The sequence below is a fragment of the Miscanthus floridulus genome, chromosome 3 (assembly GCF_019320115.1).
Source record: "Miscanthus floridulus cultivar M001 chromosome 3, ASM1932011v1, whole genome shotgun sequence".
NCBI classification, from domain to species: domain Eukaryota; kingdom Viridiplantae; phylum Streptophyta; class Magnoliopsida; order Poales; family Poaceae; genus Miscanthus; species Miscanthus floridulus.
In genome coordinates, this window is record NC_089582.1 from 108,699,600 (window position 1) to 108,718,335 (window position 18,736).

At 43.9% G+C, this 18,736-nt stretch overlaps 2 protein-coding genes across 2 annotated transcripts; one reads left to right on the top strand and one right to left on the bottom strand.

Moving 5' to 3' along the window:
* The first annotated feature begins 223 nt into the window (after nucleotides 1-223).
* Nucleotides 224-4,226, top strand: LOC136546413 (uncharacterized). The gene is made up of 5 exons (XM_066538393.1): nucleotides 224-449; nucleotides 548-630; nucleotides 1,996-2,099; nucleotides 3,609-3,663; nucleotides 3,742-4,226. The coding sequence occupies exons 1-5, from the start codon at nucleotides 327-329 to the stop codon at nucleotides 3,956-3,958; spliced, it is 582 nt and encodes a 193-aa protein (XP_066394490.1). The 5' UTR covers nucleotides 224-326; the 3' UTR covers nucleotides 3,959-4,226.
* Nucleotides 4,227-6,589: 2,363 nt separating this feature from the next.
* Nucleotides 6,590-7,306, bottom strand: LOC136546414 (basic leucine zipper 43-like). The gene has a single exon (XM_066538394.1). It carries the CDS (start codon nucleotides 7,208-7,210, stop codon nucleotides 6,659-6,661), a length of 552 nt encoding a protein of 183 aa, XP_066394491.1. The 5' UTR covers nucleotides 7,211-7,306; the 3' UTR covers nucleotides 6,590-6,658.
* Nucleotides 7,307-18,736: the final 11,430 nt, after the last annotated feature.

An 18,736-nucleotide genomic window follows, 5' to 3' on the forward strand; every position in this document is an offset into this window, starting at 1 on the left:
TATAGAAAAAGTCATATACATAGAGAAGTCGATTTATGAAGGGAATATATACGTTTTACAAGAGTATTAACATTTATATATACAGTTATCTACGTTCTCTTGCTATTATAAATAAATTCTGGATGACCGTAAATTTAAATCTGGCTTCAATTTTTAGTTTCTGATGCGAAGGGTATCCTGTACAGTACTCAGCATGTGCGCCTAAAATAAAGGAGACGTCTACCTGCAGCCGCCGCAGGCACCCCTCGCACTCTCCATCGATTCACCAGCAAAAATTCTCAGCGCCGGCCTCCCGGCAGACCGGCCTCCGTATCACTGCGCAACCGATGGCTTCCTCCCCGTGGCCGCGCACCGCCGGTGCCGCCCCCGTCCCGCCGCCAGAAGCAGCAGCAGCTGCTGCTACCGCCGCCGCCACCCCCGCCCCGACGTCGGAGCAGCACCGGGTTAAGGTTCCCCCACAACCCCATTTTTTATTCTCTCCCACGCTCGATGGCTCGTTTTCTCTGGCTCTGCAGGTCCAAGCTGAGCTCCTGACTGGTGCGTGCAGGAGGAAGGAAACGCTGCCGCCGCGGCTGTACCGAAGCAGGAGGAGGAGGAGGCCAAGCCCCACTTGCCTCGGGACGATGACTCGTAATTGCGATCCCCCTTGCCATGCGTCGCTTCTCTGTTACTGCAATGCATGCTCTGTCCTTGCGTGATTCTCGATAGAAACGCTGCTTCACTTACGGTTATATTGTTTTATGCGTGCACCCGTAGGACTATATGGGATCCGCGAACACGCTGTTGTATACTTGTATAGCCGACGGAGGTAGATGTCAGATACTAGTGCATGGATGAGATGGGGCTGTTACCCTAATACTGGTAGGCCCGTAACAATGGATAGTATATTAATGTTATTATATACTCATATATGGATATACCAATAACAGGAGTACCTCATCAGTCACCACTTTTGTAGTTTTACCATGTGCACAAGGAGTGGTGGAACCAGAACCAAATCCCTGTCAGCGCAACAGCACTGATATTCTGGACTTTAATATATTTGTTTGTAAGCAAATTTCAGCAAAAGAGGTGCTACTTTGCAAAAACCTGTGGGGTCGATGTGGTTCCACTATGGAGCACATGCGAGTGCTTCTTCATCTTTGACGCGGTGTTAGGCATGCGAAGGGAAAATGATTAGGCTATATGTTGTTGATAATCATGTAAAAATAGTGGCAAAAAGGAATCAAGTTAGTTTTTTTTTTTTCAGAAAGTGCGTCAAGGTATACCATTTGCACATCATATTTCTCCTAATTTTCTGGTTCCAGCATATTAGTTCTCTCTGGAAGAAGAAGAAAAAGGATGACATCTGTTCTCTACTTAGTGAAAAACACATAGGTTTCGTCCCTATACATTGATTCTTTGCATCTGTAATGTCACATCTTCTATCTTGTAGAGTTTTGGTCTCTCTATCAACAATGTATCCAAATCCCATGATTGACAAGCTGATCTGGACAATTTTGACTTTGTAGTAAGTTGCACATTGAATTGTTTGACTAATTACCTTTTGGTTCAGAATATCAAACCTTAGGTTATTTTTCTTTACACATTAAATACACTTATATTTTGAAGAACCTGAAGGGCGGGCCTGGTGCAAGCGGTAGAGTCTTACCGCCTGTGACCGGAAGGTCCCGGGTTCGAGTCGCGGTCTCCTCGCATTGCACAGGCGAGGGTAAGGCTTGCCACTGACACCCTTCCCCAAACCCCGCACAGAGCAGGAGCTCTCTGCACTGGGTACGCCCCCTTTATAGTTTGAAGAACCTATTTGGTCCTTGAATTATATAACTTACATTTGCAATTGGAGGGAGTAAAAATTATAACATCTTAATCCTGTTAGGCCTATGATTGGCAGAGCAGAGGTATTCCTTTGCTTTGGACCTAGATTCTGCATGTCGTCACTTTGAGAAGCCATCAAGGTTGACAGTAATTTTTGTGCATTGTGTTTAACATGTGTAGAGAAGCAGTAATCCAAGAGCATGAACAGAAGATCAATAGATATCAAGCAATCCTTGCAGCCCGTCTGAAGGCCAAGTTTTTCTCTAAAAAGGCTTTTGACAGAGGTACTCATGCAGTCTTCAACCTCTTGAACTTTCTAGAGTCACCTAATTTCTAGTGTATGCCATTTTTCTCTTTGTTCTATCGCAGACAATCTGATCATTTTGTCTGGCTGTGGCAGCTTTTCCGTTGAGTGAAAATGTGTTATACTTCTCTCTAATATATTTTGAGTATATTATCAGCGAAAGTTAGGGTGGCACTGTTCATATTGTTTTTGACGGAATTCATGACTCAAGCTCTCTTACATATCAGTCAGAATATGTTAGTCTAGTCTAGGACATAACTCTGTTACAAAATGAGTACTCCTTAAACCTAATAATCATAGTTCTAATTTAATAGCGGTGATTATGTAAGTCTAGGGTCTGTTTGAGCTTACCTGAATTAGAATGTCAGTCAATTTAAGATCATCACAACTCTTTTCAGATGCTAAACTGGAAAATGGGCTTTTCCCTTTTCAGTGTCAGCTCAAGCTAGCCTTAGATCTGTTATTTGGCTGCCTGATAATAAAGAACTAATAACTTGCTAATGCATCTTCCTCTGCTAGTCAGACAGGTATTAACAACTTAAGTGTGTTATATCTGATGTGTATGCTTAGAGCCAATTGCCACTTCATATAGAAAAGTTACATCAAACAGGACCATGCAAATTATTTGTTAGTCAGCATTGAGTAGCATGATATATGGCTATCTTTTCTGTATGAACCTTTTGTGTTGATAAGTCATTTGATCAACATCTCTAAGCGCTACAAATCTATGTTTATGGCCTTATGGGGGCTACTATTAGAAACTATGAACAATATGCATGTATTTATGTTAACAGTTATCTAATGAGCTGCTATTTTCTTTTCTGAATTCAATTTACTTTGCTGTCTTCCACTAGTGGACTCCTAGAGAAATGGGATTTTCTGAGAAAGGGAAATGACGGTGAAAATGATTTTACTGGATGGACGTCACTAGGATGATTCAGCTAAATTTGAGATGGTCCTTTTACATGTCAATGCTGGTCCAAATAGTCTAGAAGCCTCTGTAAATAACTGAAAACTGTGTATATTTCAACTGTGATGTATTGCTAAATTTCTCTGTTGTGGTTGGTCACTAAGTAGTGGTATCAGCCAGACAGGGTTCAAATCCTGTCTTGCACCCAAAAAAACTTGCTCTGCCTCCCCACAAAAAATAGCTGGGCACCAGCCTGCTGTAGTGGTGAGGTCCTACCTGGAGTAGTGGCAGGGTTCGGGGTTTTCTTGGCCGGTTTGGCTGGGGTTTCTTCTCAGAGCAAAGCCGTGGGGGCAGTCCGGTTGATTTTTAAAAAAAATAAAAGTATCTCTGTTTATGAGGATTTATTTATTACAGTTTCCTTAGTTGATGATTATTCTTCTTGTTTCACATGTGTTTTCTAGTCAACATTCCCTGCATCTTGATGCAAAGTTTCATTTTGATTGATTAGAAGTTTAAAAAGGTACTAGCTCTCTTTTCTTAGACCTTATATAAATTTTCTGCTATTTGTCCTGTTAATAGGGAATATCTTTGAATCAGAAACCATTGTTGGAGGTGAAACAATCTGGTCAAGCAGGTATATTTCCTGTGAGCTATCACTCTATCCCATCTCAGATTTCAGTATAGCAACATCTAAATGTCCTTTTCCCTATAGGTGGCCATGTACAAGATCGTTTGCAAACCCAGAAATTTTTTCCCGCGACAAGAACAGCCATGAGAAGGGAAATTCTCCATCTTCAGTAGCAGATTCCTCTGCCAAGAACAACTCTCCACCCTTGGCTGGTGAAGCCTCACCAAAAAATAATGCTAGTGCTTTGGTCACAGAAAACAATCTAACACCTGGAAAGAAACAGCAATCCAAGAAGAATTGAGCTGATGGATTAATGTAGGATAATCAGGTTATGTTCTGTTCCTCTGTAGCCTGAGGCTAGCAACCTGAAGTATACACCTAGCAGGAAAGGCAAATTGACGCAAAAAAATGTTTGTAACCTGCCCTAAATTCAGTTTGTTGTACCTGTTCTAGAAAGCATCTGTAGTGAGGAATACTGTTGTTTACTTGGTATTTGAATTGATGTATTATAGACTATCCCTATTGAACCATTGATTGGTTGCTCAAATCTGAATCCCAAATTTTCTTTATTACTCTGAATATCATTATGCGATTTAATTTCTTTTTATGCCGGTGATACACTTGCGGATGAGAATATGAAGCTAACTTTTTTCACATGGCAATTTATAACTCCAGAGAGCATGCTGATAGTCTGCTATTGACACTTCATGGTAATTCTTTCGATTATCATTTTTTTCTCATCTCATTACTGTCCATATTCTTATATCTTTCTTTTAAAGCTCCATGGACAGAACCCAAAGTATTCAAAGGTTCAGAGTTGACAGCATCATAGCAGGTACACACATTCTCATATACAGGTAAATGCATTTAAAAATATATATATACTTGCAAATGGACTTACAATGCTATCGAGAGCTGAATGTTTGGAAATGCTTGTGCAGTAATTTATGGGAGGGTAAAATGTTCTTATCTACGGAATCATATTACTGAACTGTAAGCTGTTTCTATCTGAATGTTGGCTGTCTATAGTACTTTCCGGTTCTTGTCCCATTGTATGGAAAGTTGAATCACCAAGCCTACAGAGGTTTTTTATTGTTGTCAGCGGCCTGCCTGCCTGTGCAAGTATGTATCAACTATCAATACTCTTGCTTTCTAAATACTCTGCTTGGCCCTTGTGATGTGAGCAACTCAAAGTGGTCTATGCTTTTTGTATTTTATATTTACATGCTCACAAGAAGCTTTAGACAGCACTGATTGATGGCTCAATTGCCAGTAGCAAATTCAGATACGTCCTTGTGTCAGAATCTAGTTGGTTTGCAATTCTATCAAGATTAATTTGACATCCACATTACTGTAAAGATAACAAACCTGGTACATTATTGCCTGGTTACTACATTATATTATTTCCAAGTGAAGTCAAAATTAGATGCAACACTTCTGAAATTGTGCTTGAACTAGTGCACATGTATCTGACTCTTGCGTAGGGATGGCAGTTGAACCCACGTGTGTGGGTGCATGCGGGCACCGCACACGCCAGGGTGTGGCCGCGGCCCGCGGGTGCCAAATTGCACCCGCTGGTCTCATCGGGTTGGGCCCTGAAATGTACGAGGGTCGAGTGTGGGTGCTAAATCCCACCCGAAGGGTGCCTATCGGGGCCTGAAATATAAGGAACATCTCATGTAACTAAGTATCCATGTCCAGTTGTTAAAAACATGTTCGACACCTAAGTATTAATTTTTTAGTTCATTTCAAAAACTTTTATAATTACATGGCACGGATATGGTAGTTGTCTTGATGTGTGATATATAGATGACAAACTTTTCTTGTTTTCAACTTTCTATAATTATTAATACAATCATGATGATCTATTACTTGTGAGATTAACATAACCGACGGTGCCCAAAATCCGCGGGCGCAGGTGCGGGTGCAAAATTGCACCCGCAGGGTGTGTTGAGGGCGGGTGTGATAGTACTTTGCAAGTGTTGTCGCAGGTGGATATTTGCTCTACCCGCACCACACTCGAACTGTTGGCATCCCTGCTCTTGTGAAGTTCCCTATGTTCAAACTTGGCATTGCAAGAGCATGCGTAAGCAACTTAGAATGGTTTATGCCTTTACTTGAGATGTTTGTATTACCTGCAGTTTCAATGAATTTGATATGTTAGCCCGCACATGTTCTTGATTATTTTAATATACTATGTTACTAGCCATTTCTTTCATGATTAAGTCTCTTCTGTTACTGTCCTTTCGCAGGGAAAGTATCCTATTGGAATTGGAACAACTAAAGAGCATACATTTACATGTTCGATAATTTTGCTTTCTTTCAGACAGCATCTTCTTGTTTATGTATCAAATTTCTGTTGGAAGTTAAATCAAGGATGCAATGCAAGTTCACAAATTTGTTTGTTTTTTTATTCAAGAGAATTAAATTCAATAAGCATCTGAATGAATGATTGTGTTGCTTTTTTCTGTGATTGAATCAAACCAATCTCTATTTTTTTTTCATTTGATGGAAAGACATCTTCTCAAATACTCCCACCGTTCCAAATTATAAGGCGTTTTGTATATCTAAGTGCATAGTAAAAAAAATGCACCTAAGAAGTCAAAACGTCTTATAATTTGGAATGGAGGGACTAATACTGAAGAACCGCTGAAGCGAGCAAGTTTGCAGCAGCCTCCAACCCCATCCACTGATCCACCACATCATTTTCAGTGGAAAGCATCAATTGAAACCAATCATAAGGCTTCTTATTCCTTATTGGTTTATGGGCAGTTCCTTGTTTTTTTCATCTATGTGCTGTTGGTACTTTGGATAGCAGCTTGTTAATTAGTACACCTGATCAAAATTTGTCTTGGCCACCTTTACAAAAAGATGTCAATAATAGGTAGTTAGAATATACCTGTAGACATATAGGAGGCAAATAAATCCACCTCAAAACATATTTTATTTGGTATACTATAGTAACAAGCATCGTAGCTAAAATGTGAAGATAAGAATGAATTTATTCAGTAGCGGTGTCATGTTGCGGCTCTGAGGAGGAACTTGGCGTGGCGGTGTTCTGCGCCTGGGTGAGGCGCTCGAGCTTGGTACTGAGATCGGTCCTCTCTTTCTCGAGCCGGGCGTTCTCGCAGCTCATGTCACTGCAGCCCCTCGTTGCACGGTTCAGCTCGTCGAGGAGGCGGCGGTTGGCGCCGCGGAGGTCGACCTGCGCCCACAGCTCCGTGAGCTGCCGCTGCTTGCGCATGCGTGACCTCCTGGCGGACTCTCCCGGTTCGAGACCATACTCCGCCGCCTCCGCCATTGCCGTGCGGCCGCCGCCGTAGGCGTCATCGGTACTGCCGGAGCCGGCTGGATTGTTGCCGGCGGCGGCGATGACAGCCGCCGGTGCTTCGTGGATAGGTTGTTCAAAGGTAGGAGGCGAGAGGTGGTGGAATAACGGAGTGGGCGGCATGGCGATCATGTTGCTGTGGTAGTGAGCGTGGAATGCCTGGTCCGGATTTGAGAGGCAGTGAAGGTTAGCCACTCCTCCATGGTAATGGTGCTGCTGCAGCATGTGTGCTTCACTCGTTTATTTGCTCAGTGGAGACTGCTGGAGACCTTCGAGGGTGAGGTCGAGCTGGGATCTCGATGTGGCTGGCTTCTTGGTGGATTTTTGCTCTGGGTGAGCGGAGGGGGCACTTGGTTGGTGAAGGCTTTTTACAGCGTACCAAAGGTAGTTTCGCTTGCCCCTAGCCTTGCCCAACTAGAGAGAGAAGCCACCTTCTGTAGCCTCTTTCTTATTTTATTTTGGTAGAATTTGGTAGCTTTAGTTTTATCGATTTGGTAGATGGCCATGAAGAGCGACCTTTCGCCTTTCATGCTCAACAATATCCAAACAACATGCCACTTAACCTTCTACCCCTCTAGCTCTGCCCTAGTACTACTTTTCAAGAGAACATTGGCCTTTTCTTTTACCCTCTTGCGTGCATCCATGACTTGACTTGCGTTAGTAGTCTTGTCCAAGGGTAAAATTTATTCCAGATAGCGTTCATGCATGCCAAACTCTCACTTTCACTTGTAATGTATTCTCCATTCCCCAAGATGCCCGGCCTTTGGCCTCTGTCATCAACAAATTACTTTACTGATAGAAATTCTTTACCTAGTTGTAAGAGTTAGTTGCATGAACCTGCTGGATGTATGGATAGATGTGTAGCTTTACCTACTGAGAGCCACTGTAGGAATAAACAGGTTGAGATTGTTAGGCCACTAGCTAGATTATGATTTATGAAGCAGATCGATTATGCGTATGGTTTATAGTTTTTATTACATCTGCTTGTATGTATGCACCGTGCAAGTCCGACACCTATGAGTTTGATCACGAGAACTGCAAGTGCTTGTGATGAGCCTTTGATAAGTAACAGCTTTATATCACTACCATAGGAGTTCGACAGCTAATGTAGCGCTTTACTGTGTATAATAATTGTAGTTTCTTTTTCTTTAGCAATTTGGATGCTGGTATTGTAGTAACTAATCTAAGATATCATATTATGGCTTTTCATCATCACGTTCGCTTGATCGTTTCTGTGGCTTATAAGTTGGCTGATGTTGTTTTGTTGTGAGAGAAAAATACTGTATCATGGCCGATAAGCATGGCTGATACGATCAAGCGAACATGGTGCAAGATAATTGAACACTGCTAGATGCACATGTAATAGCTGAGGATATGAGCCTTATGTCAGTTTTTGGTGGTGTGGTAACGGGTAAACACGTAGGGTTGATCCTTTTTTTCTTGGCTTGGCTTGTGACCTTTCTTTCAGCTTTCTGACTAAGACATTGTTCATCCTCCATAAGTGGTACAATTTGCAAAAGCAATTGCAAATTGACAATTCCAACCATAAATAAATAGGTGAACCATGTAGCCAAAGCAGAGTATGAGGTGCGGCAAACATTCCTTTATTCTTTTTTTTTTTTTGTAAAAGAAAATAGAAGCAAACTCCCCCACCCCCACCAATCTTTATCTGACAGCAATATAGGATCAACTGAAACTGTAGGGGAAACCTTTATCAACAATAAAGATGATACCTAGGCAAGAAGATTATAGAATAAAGAAACATAACAAAATCATATGTTTGAAAGACAAGAAACATCTCCTACTCTTGAGTTCACTCGTGATTTTGTCCTCATTTTTCTCCAAGATTATGATTTTGCCTCCGTCGTTTCAGACTGAAGCTACTGTTTGCTCCTGGTTTGGTTCAATTAGCTGCAGTCAGATCAGATAAATTTAAGAGAGAGAAAAAAACGATTGGCAAATTGAAACTGACCTAATTTTTACTTTGCAGCTAGAGACGCGAAGAATTTGGGGATCGTTGTGCAGTTGCTGAAAGGAGGTGCTCCATCCTCCTATTTGTAAGCTTGCGCCATGTAGTTTAGACCATGCTCAGGATGTAAAAAAAAAGTTTAAATGGAAGAGGAGGAAAAATATACAGAAAAAATAGAAACAAGTTAAATGAAAGAGGGGGAAAAGAATTGAAAGTACCTTAGGTTCTTGGATGGATATTATCTTCTTTGGGCCTCTGGGTTACGCTGTCAAAATACTTTTGAAGTCTATCAAAATGGATGTCATAATGGTTGATGTAAATAAATGTAAAAAAAAAGTAAAATCACAATGCCCTTGACAAAGGTAGTGCGAATCTGTATGGGCATACATGTTCTTTTTATATCTGAACAGAAAACCTCAAGTGCTCTTAATGGATTTGGGGGAGGGGGTGTTAAAACAATCTTCAATTTTTTTTTAAAAAAAAAAGCAGGGCAAAATTACAAAGTTGCAAAAGCAGGGGGAACAACAGCTGGGGAGGAAATTGGGGTTATGAACGTGATTGCCCTGAATACTAAACCCAGCAGATGTCTGTGATTTACTTCTAAATTTCCCTGAAACATTTAGGCACTGAATAGTGATAGAAACCAGAGCATAGTCCTCTTCAGACTATCACTAGAAATTCCCTACGTACTTACCAACACCTGTGCCCAAAGCAATAAAGCTCAGCATTGTTGATATGCATGCATCGACATCTCCATTTCGCGGAATACTGTTGCATTATTCGCGGCAGCAGCGGATCCGCGGCTGACGCCATCGGACGCATGCTTTTGCAAAAGCAGGGAGGGACGCGGAAATATTTGGGCGATTAACCCCTCGGCGCAGCGACCAGCGGCAGCGACAGGTTGGGTTGCCGATTGAGACGGATGCTTGGGCGTCCTTTCCTCGGCAGAGTGGCAGCAGTAATCACATACTTAATTGCAACCACCAAGAACATATTAAATCGTATAAAAAGCAGTTGCTATCCTGCTTTGCTTCTTGCCAATTGTGACGCCCCTGTCGAACACTTCGTTTTCAAGATAGCTTTTCTTTTTTAGTAATATGTGTGTATATACGATCATGTGGCTCACATATCTAACTTTTGTGAACCGGAACAGTGACCGGTTTTTTTCTTGTTGGGAGTACTTGGTGTGATCTGTGATGTAGTGGCCATGGAACTAAAGGAGATGAAAGTCAAGAACCCAAGGCAAGGGCCAGTGAACCCTTGACGCCTCCAACTCAAATCCATTTCTCATCACCCCAGTCATTTCTTAGGCAGTTTATAGTATTATCAGCAGCTCAACAGAAAAAAATCAACGCAGGGCAGAGATATTTTGTTTCATCTTTTTTTTTTGGCGAATTTACACGGTATTGTTTCAATGGCGTCACGCTATCACTGAATAAATCTCACTTGATTCTACGTGAGACACGGTCGAAAATACCTTGGTCGATGTTTCTGGCTTTGTGCTTGGCTGGAGGCTTGTCCCCTCGGATTATTCTCTTCGTCCTCCCTGTCAAGCCTGATGAAATTCTTAGGATCAACTCGTGCATTTGAGTATTTGATTGACATTGATGCAACAAGGCGATGGTAGAATATGTGCTCCGAGTCACTAGGAGGCAAGGACACCTGACCCGAATCGTTCATGTTTTTGCTTGCCAAATCTGGGCTCATCTATTGACTAGGCATTTCAGGGGGAGCAGCCGCATGTTATGAGATTCTAGTTGTGTACTCCTTGAATTAGATGCTTGTGGATAAGCTTAGTCAAAATATCCGATACCCATTACCTATTACCCGAATTACTCAAATCCGGACCCAAATTACTCGAATCCGAGCTATCCGATCCCGGATAGCGATTTTGATTACCCAAAATTAGTTTGGGTAATTCGGGTAATATCCCCCGGTACCCAAGCTACCCAAATATTTGTCTCTGTCTTTGTATTTATCATGTATTGTTAGTTGAACGCTTGAACTTATCACTTTATTATAATATAATTCTCTCTATTTGAACAAGTGACTGTAATACATTATTCTCTATGAAATGCTATTGAAATTCTATATGAATTGTTGCTGAAATTATATATAAATTGCTACTGCATATTTGTGTAGTTTGCTATTTTTTGTAAATTCAGGTATATCGGGAATACCAGAACCTGAATTATCGGGTATCCGAAATTACGGGTAGTGTTTTTTCAGAACTAATATCAGGTAGCAATTTTCATCACCGAATTTTAAATTACCCGAATTACCCTACCTGAAAAAAATCAGGTAACCTGAAGTGAAAAGAATGTGGTGGCCAGCCGGTAATCACAATAAGAAAGGTAGCACTTTCAGATTATGGAACAACTTCTTATTCTGATCTTCACCAAAAAAATTTTGGGGATTTGATAGAGTTCACTCCTGATGTGGTGAGAAGAAAAGGGAGTTGAGCTAGCTAGATGTGCTTCTCGAGATTGCACTTTCCGGCACAATGAGTTTAGTGTGTTTTTATGGTTTAGGACGTCAAAGTGTGGCATTAATAAACTTGATTCCTTGGTACAAAATTCCACTACCTCTAATTATCTATTTGTTGTCACCTCTTGGTACCTTCCAAGACCATAAAAAATGAGGAATTTAATGTGTTAGAGCAACTACAACAGAAAGAGCTATCCATGATGTGTAATCTATATTTGACTATTTTAGAAGAAAAAAAGAGAGTCTGGCTTTCTAAAATGTCATGTATTCTGAAATTCTCGCATGCTAGATATAGCTTACATGTGTCGTTAGCCATTCGTCTCACCCTATTGAAAAGGTTGTTGGAGTTTTCAGTTTTTTTTTTGGTTGGGTTTCTATTTTAGAGGTTGGCTAAATCATGAGTTTAGCCATCTAATTTTACCAACTTTGTTGGAGTTGCTCTTACCTCTTGGTAGAAAATCACAATGACGAATTATGAAGTAGTTCATTCATTCGCATACGAGGCATTTAAGTTGAGGATCATTCAGTCTGTTCGCTGGTTGATTTCTGGGCTGATAAGCTCGACTGGTGTTGATTTGTTGTGAGAGGAAAATACTGTTGGCTGGCTGATAAGCCCTGGCTGAAACCAACAAGCGAACAGGCTAATTATGTTTTTCGATTTTTATTCATTTCTTCTTGGCAATATTTTCTAAAAAAATACATCTATAATATCGAAAAAATCGGTTGATGTATCATATACCTTGCTTTGAGGAAGCGCAATCGCATACCATCTCCTTCGGAGCAAAGCTGGACATGAGGGAAAGAAAGAAAAAGTGAACTCATCAGCTCGAAATGATAGGTTGGGAGTCGAGATTCCATTTGTGGTGCATCACGCGCTCTTGTATAGTTCATTTAGCTACCTTGCCTGCTTGTTAGGGTCACATTGTTGAAAATCTTGTATGATAAGTTCTGTTTTCTATTTCTGTCAGTGCAGAAAGTGACCAACTAGTGAATATTTGTAGTTTTGTTGTACGTTGTGATCGAAGGTGGCCTAACACTCAACGACACAGGATTTATATTGGTTCAGACAACGTGTCCTATGTCCAGTTGAGGTTGGTTGGTGACTTTATTCCTGAGCCCAGGTGCTCGAAGTTTGCAGTGGGGTTACAAACGAGAGAGAGGAAGATGGGGTGTACAAGAGGTCCGGTCGGCTCCGACCGGAAAGGCCGAGAGTGACAGAAACTTCGCTATAAGCTAAGTGTTCAAGCGGGTGCTTAAGGTCCAAACCTAGTGGTTCTGCGGTTGTGAGCTATCGATCTAAGGAACTCTGGCCTACTGGAATCGGTTCGGTCTCTTTTGTTGGAGGAAGCGCTCCCCCTTTTATAGATGAAGTGGATGGCTTTACAAGTGAGAGGGTGAGGGTACGTATGCTGTCGAGCCTTGTTGCCCACGCCCACCGAGCCTTGTTGCCCACACCGGCGGGTACAAGATAGTGGTAGGCGCCTACAACACTGTTGTTGTCGCTGTAGAATGTCAGATGCACACGGAAGGTCGTGCTGCTTTTTTTAGGGATGGTGGACGTCGGTACCTGCAAATACTGTTTGATGCCTAGAGGCATGTGAGGAGTCTCGCTATGTTCACCCGGTACGATAAATCCTGTTGCCCATACCACTATCGATGTCTAGAGACACACGAGGGGTCTTACCGTATGGGAGTTTTAGCGGCCCCTATAATATTGTTTGTGTCAGTGTGGCTGCAGAGTACTGCTCCGTGCAGGGTATGGTCCCTAGTACAGTGGTTTTGGCTTGTGAGCCTTGCCTTGCCTTTCTCCGCACGTCTTCTGGTTCCTACCAAACGGGCGTTCCTGGTCGGATGGCTCCAGTCGGCTCTAAGTGTGCCGGTTGGAGAAGAGCGGTGGGCAGGGTTCCTACAAGCCTCGATCGGAGGGACGCGGGGTCGGAGTCGGAAGTAGCGCTTTGGGCCAGGCCTTTCGATCGGAGAGGGCGTCCGGAGGCGGCTGGAGGCCGAAGCGAGTGCTCCGATCGAAGTGGTGGGCCCAAGGGGTCGACGAGCGGACGCCGCTCCTTTCGGTCCAGACCTTCCGGTCGGCGACTGGGCCGTCCTTCCGGCCTGTTGTATTTAGACTCTTGGACCGAGCCTTGATGCAGAAGCCGGTCCCCGAGGGACCCCGGGTTTATGAACCCGACAATTTCTCTAAAGAAAGCTGCTACTTTGGTTTCCCTCCCTTTGAAAGGAAAATTATTCAGTTTTGGAAAAGAAAAGAATGGTTCTCTGTTCATGAAAATGAGTTTGCTGTTCAACTGACAACATAAAGTACCAATAATGAATGTCCTTGTTATTGCTGTTAGCTATATTAATTCACAAAATTTAGGCAAGCTTAAGGTGCACCTCACTGTTACTAATTAAAAGCCTAAACGACATATCATTATGAGACACACTAAAAAGACGACTCCTATAAATTCTCACAATAATTATAAACATGTGATCTTTAATTCGGTTGACTCTAATCATTGTCGCCGACTATAGGGATCTAGACTATTTTATATAAAAAAAAAACAAGTAGCCAACTTCTATTTATAATCCCCCAAGTGAGCTAGCCTTTGGAGCCCTTCACGCAGAAAACGTGGGCATCGGATGGTCCCATCACCGTTGGATTAGTCCCATCAGATTAAGCGCTATGGCAAATGGGTGGCGTAGCCTATAGTCCGATGACCTTGTAGCGTCCGATCTAATGCTACTGTGCACGCGTTCGTTAGAAACTAGACGGTACAACGCTCAACGTCTAGTGGAGTATATACTCCGATGCCATCATCGGAGCAATGTCCAAGCCGATCTGATGGCCGACAGAGAGGTTCTAGAGAGCTCGTCTAGCCATTGGATTGATCCGATGACCTCCGTTGGATCAAGCGCCACACCTCTTTTGAAATTCCCGCATGCTGACAGGTGGAGCCGCCCTTGTGAACATGCGCAAATATGCTCGGATCCTGCACCAGCGCCACCCATCGGAGCAAGCCCTGCCGATCCGATGCTACACGGAGCTGTTCCAGAGAGGGCTGAGGGCCATCGGATTGGTCTGCTACCCAGCCTACCCTGCATCAGCCGATCCGATGTTAGCATTTCAGTCGTGCTCATGGTCCCATGGATCCAATCGGCTCAATCTGATGGTCCACAGAGACCTCAATTTTGCTCTTTTTAAACCCCTTTCTTAAATGTGCCAACTGTACAAATGTTTCATCATGAGTCCAAGTGAGTTAGTGTTTTCACAAATATTTTTCAAAGGGTTTTTTCACTTGATCTCACCTCGTTACTGGGTCTAAATACACATGCAATATATTTTCACACCTAATGACACTTAGATAACCGATTTAACTTTAGAGTTACCCTCTTAATAGTACAGCTATCTATTCTAAACCTGATCATGCACTCTATTACGTCTTAATCAGCAAAACAGACACCCTATCTTATACCTTTGCCTTCAAACTATACAGTTTTGTTTTTCTGTTTCTTCTTTTCTAGATGTTGAGCACTTATCAACTTGTGGTCACCTCTCATCTCCTCCATAAGTGCCATCCTTGCTCAACCTTGGTGTGGAAATAACCTAGCTCAAACACAACCCTTAGGATAGAAGTTAGTTCACTAGTTGTCTTAATTTCAAAAACGGGCTTTTAACGGGTTGATGAGCTAGTATACATATGTAACAATTTAAATTGTTTGCATATATGTCGTAATAGAACATTTCATTCAGTAATACTAACTTATATAAGTCAGAAATAAATGGATAAAAGAAAATTGCAGCAACACCATTGCGTGTGTGTGATGGTTTCTTTTGAACAGCGACATATATAACGCATGCAGGAGATTGCTATCACAAATCTCATGTTCCTAAACAATAGCCTCCATAACCCTATATAGGATCCGAGTTTTTCTTTTATTTGGATAACATAGTGATCCGAGTTGGGAGCACATGCAACATATGCCTGCTCACATGAAATAGTTTCACGGCGGCTGGCTCCAACGACCCACTACAAGGCCTGCATGTGCGATTGGGATTATGGAGTGTATAATAAACATCATGTGCGATTGGGATTTCAGATGCGATGAACACAAGCTCCCCTTTTTGCTGAATTCTATGTACAGCCCGCATGTGCGTGGATACAGTTTTCATGGACGCATGCAAGACCAAACAACAGTTTGATTAATTACGGCCATATGCATGCATAGGCGGCTGAACTGTTTATGACCAGGGATCAAGAAAAGCACTTGCTTTCAGTGAGCACACACTCTAAAGGGATCAGTTCACGGCTTAAGCTTCGCCATTAGCGCCAAAATATTCAGGTGTGCTGCTTGTGGATAGCTAGCTAGCTCCTTGCATCTGCTAGCTTAATTAGTGACCAACTATGGTGTCGTCTATGCTTTGCCGTCCTAAGCTCCTACCGAGAAGCACGTGTCTAGAAGAGACCGAGCTAGCAGATTAATGATTACAGTTTAGTCCTTCGTGAGAATGGGAACTAAAAAATAGGCAACTAAAAACTCCTCGTGATACTATAAAAATAGGCAATTAAAAACTCCACCTCCTGGCCGTGTGATGGATTTTTTCTGGCACACGTGTCATCAGATCCCAGTAGGTCTGCACGGAGGGAGGGTGCAGCCAAGCTGCACCGAATTTTTTCCTCGTAGTAGGCCAATACCATCACGCTAGCTCCTGCAGTAATTTTAAAGCTAAATTTAGAATCTATCCTAAATAATATTTTTTAATAAAGTGATTCTCTGAAATACACTAAAAGGTTAAGAGTTTAAAAATAGTTTTTTATTCACTTCTCACGTGAAACCACCTTTTAACTATCGGTAATGCTACATAACATATGTCTGACGTCTTAAAAGAATCGGACGCTCTACTCCGCGCTCGCTCCAGCACAACGATCGGCTCAGCAGGCCCATCTACGCTCTCCTCTATCTACTCCATCTACACTGTGATAGCCGACAGAAATCCCTAACTCGTCAGTTCGCTCAGCGTGGCTCACCGTGCCGTTCGACCACCCCAAGCCGCCTCTCGACGGCGCCCCCATCCCGAATCGAGCCGTGCCACATCTGCCGCCGCGCCATGCTCCCCCCCCCCCCCCCCCGCCGCGCCCACTCTGCCTCGTCGTGCCATGCCCGGTCCCCACTCCTGCACGTTGTGCCCCGTCCCTCAGCCACACGTCGAGGTGCTGCCGACACCGTTTGTCGGGTTCATACACCCGGTGTCTCTTGCAGACCGGCTTCCCAACAAAGGCTCGGCTCAAGCAGACAACGCGCAACTCATGGGCCGGCCCAAGTATCTGAACAAACAGGCCAGAAGGGCGATCCAATCACCGACCGAAAGGTCTGGCCGAGGAGGAGCGACGCCTATTTTTCGACTCTGGCCCGCCTCTCCGACTGGAGGGCTCACTTCGGTCTTCAGCCCGCCTCCGAACGGCCTCTTCGATCGGAAGGCCTGGCCAAAACACTACTTTTGACTTCGACCCCACGTCTCCAGCCTGGGTACGCAAAAACCCTACTCACTGCTCATCTCCAACTGGCGCGATCAGAACCGACTGGGACCAACCGACCGAGGACGCTCACTCGGAAGGGACCAGGGAACGAACGGGGAAAGCAAGGCAGGGCACACAAGTCGGTTAGGCAGGGCACACAAGCCTGAACCAGTATAAACCCTGTGTCATTGAGTGCTAGGCCACATCTGATCATAACGTATGGTAAAACTACAAATATTTACTTGTTGGTCACTTTCTGCAACGACAGTTGGTGTCGTTCGTAGGGAAGACGTTGTACGTTCAACGCTTTTTAGTCATCGGATGGCCCACTTTTCTGCCACCTTCGCCATGGCGGGCTCAGGCGATACGATTCGCTTTGGCCCACTGGAGTTTCCCATGCTCCCACCTATCGGGATGTGGGTACCACCCGTCTTCGAGTCATCCTAGGCCTTCCTCCTTGGAAGCCTAGACTTTGTCACCGACTGGCTCGACGTACTACACCTCCGCGAGGAGGCACTCATTTCGGCGCCCATTGGAGGGGCGCCCTCCATCGGCTCTGGGACGCACGACATCGATGATGCGGCATCTACGCTTCATTCCGAACAAACTCTCTGCTCAAACCCCGCTATGAGTAATATGCATACTGTAATTTACTCTCTATTTACTATCTCCGCTGATTATCCGGAGGGACCGTATTGACTGCATCGCGGACACCGTATGATCGGTTCCCCTATGGCCTCGCGTTCCCCATGGACGCGTGCGCTCGGGGGCTCCGAGGGACGCTGCCGCCTTCTCCCCTCACATCCAAATTCATGGGAATGGCGAGCTATGCTCCTACCACTTCCATGAACTTTCGGATGACGAGGGTGAGAGCAATGGCTCCAGCATCGGTGACGTAGCACCTAGTCACCATCCGTCTTAGGAGTGTGCTATGGCGGACGTTCCGGGACAGATGTTGGTCGTTGCGGAGTCTACACAAACTCACACCCCTCCAGACCCACGTGCGGGGGCCCTTGTGTTTGTGCAAGGGCACTGTCGACAGAATATCGTCGGTAGTCCTCCGAGGAGTATCGCACAAAGGTAGATTGATCGGTAGAGAAGCGTGTGATCAAGAACAAGAAGGCAACAGAGACACACGAGTTAGATAGGTTCAGGCCATCAGTATGACGTAATACCCTACTCCTATGGTCCGTTGGTTTGTATTAGCTATCGTATGATATTGCGTGAATTTGGAGGGGGTCCCTGCCCGCCTTATATAGTCTGGGGAGCAGGGTTACAAGTCGGTTAGATCTGAGAGATAACCGAAAAGTAATAACTGATTACAGGAATCTTGGGATCATACATATCCTTACAGATCTTGTAGTATCTTTAGGATATCTTCCCAGTGTTTTGCGGGAGGAGCCGAGCAGAGTCGTACCCCATAAGGCTTCGTCTTGTGGACCGGGCCACCCCTGGGGGCACAACCCATGTGGACTACCATGGGTATCCAGGGTTGTACCCCCCACAGCTAGTCCCTGAGTGCCTTATACTCATTGTGCAATGCCGTACTGAGCTTATCTGAGCAGGTGCAAACAAAGCCGAGTAGTCAAACTCATGGTTCGACCACCACGATGAATTGTTGAACAGTTATGAGCAGTTGCTGAGCAGTTGTCGAGCAGCATAACCCAAATACGGCTTGCCATAAGGGTGTAAGGGGCTCAAGTTTAGAATCAAAAATTTCTTCGCAGTGGACCAAGTGTGCCCACTTAGAGTCCGACCACGAGAATAGGAGATAGTCTTCTTCAA

Bases quoted from the DNA above. Each gene is read 5' to 3' on its own strand.
- LOC136546413 (XM_066538393.1), top strand. From the start codon at position 327: ATGGCTTCCTCCCCGTGGCCGCGCACCGCCGGTGCCGCCCCCGTCCCG. The intron at 450-547 runs GTTCCCCCACAA...TGGTGCGTGCAG, and splicing joins CGGAGCAGCACCGGGTTAAG to GAGGAAGGAAACGCTGCCGC. The intron at 631-1,995 runs GTAATTGCGATC...TAACATGTGTAG, and splicing joins TTGCCTCGGGACGATGACTC to AGAAGCAGTAATCCAAGAGC.
- LOC136546414 (XM_066538394.1), bottom strand. From the start codon at position 7,210: ATGCTGCAGCAGCACCATTACCATGGAGGAGTGGCTAACCTTCACTGC.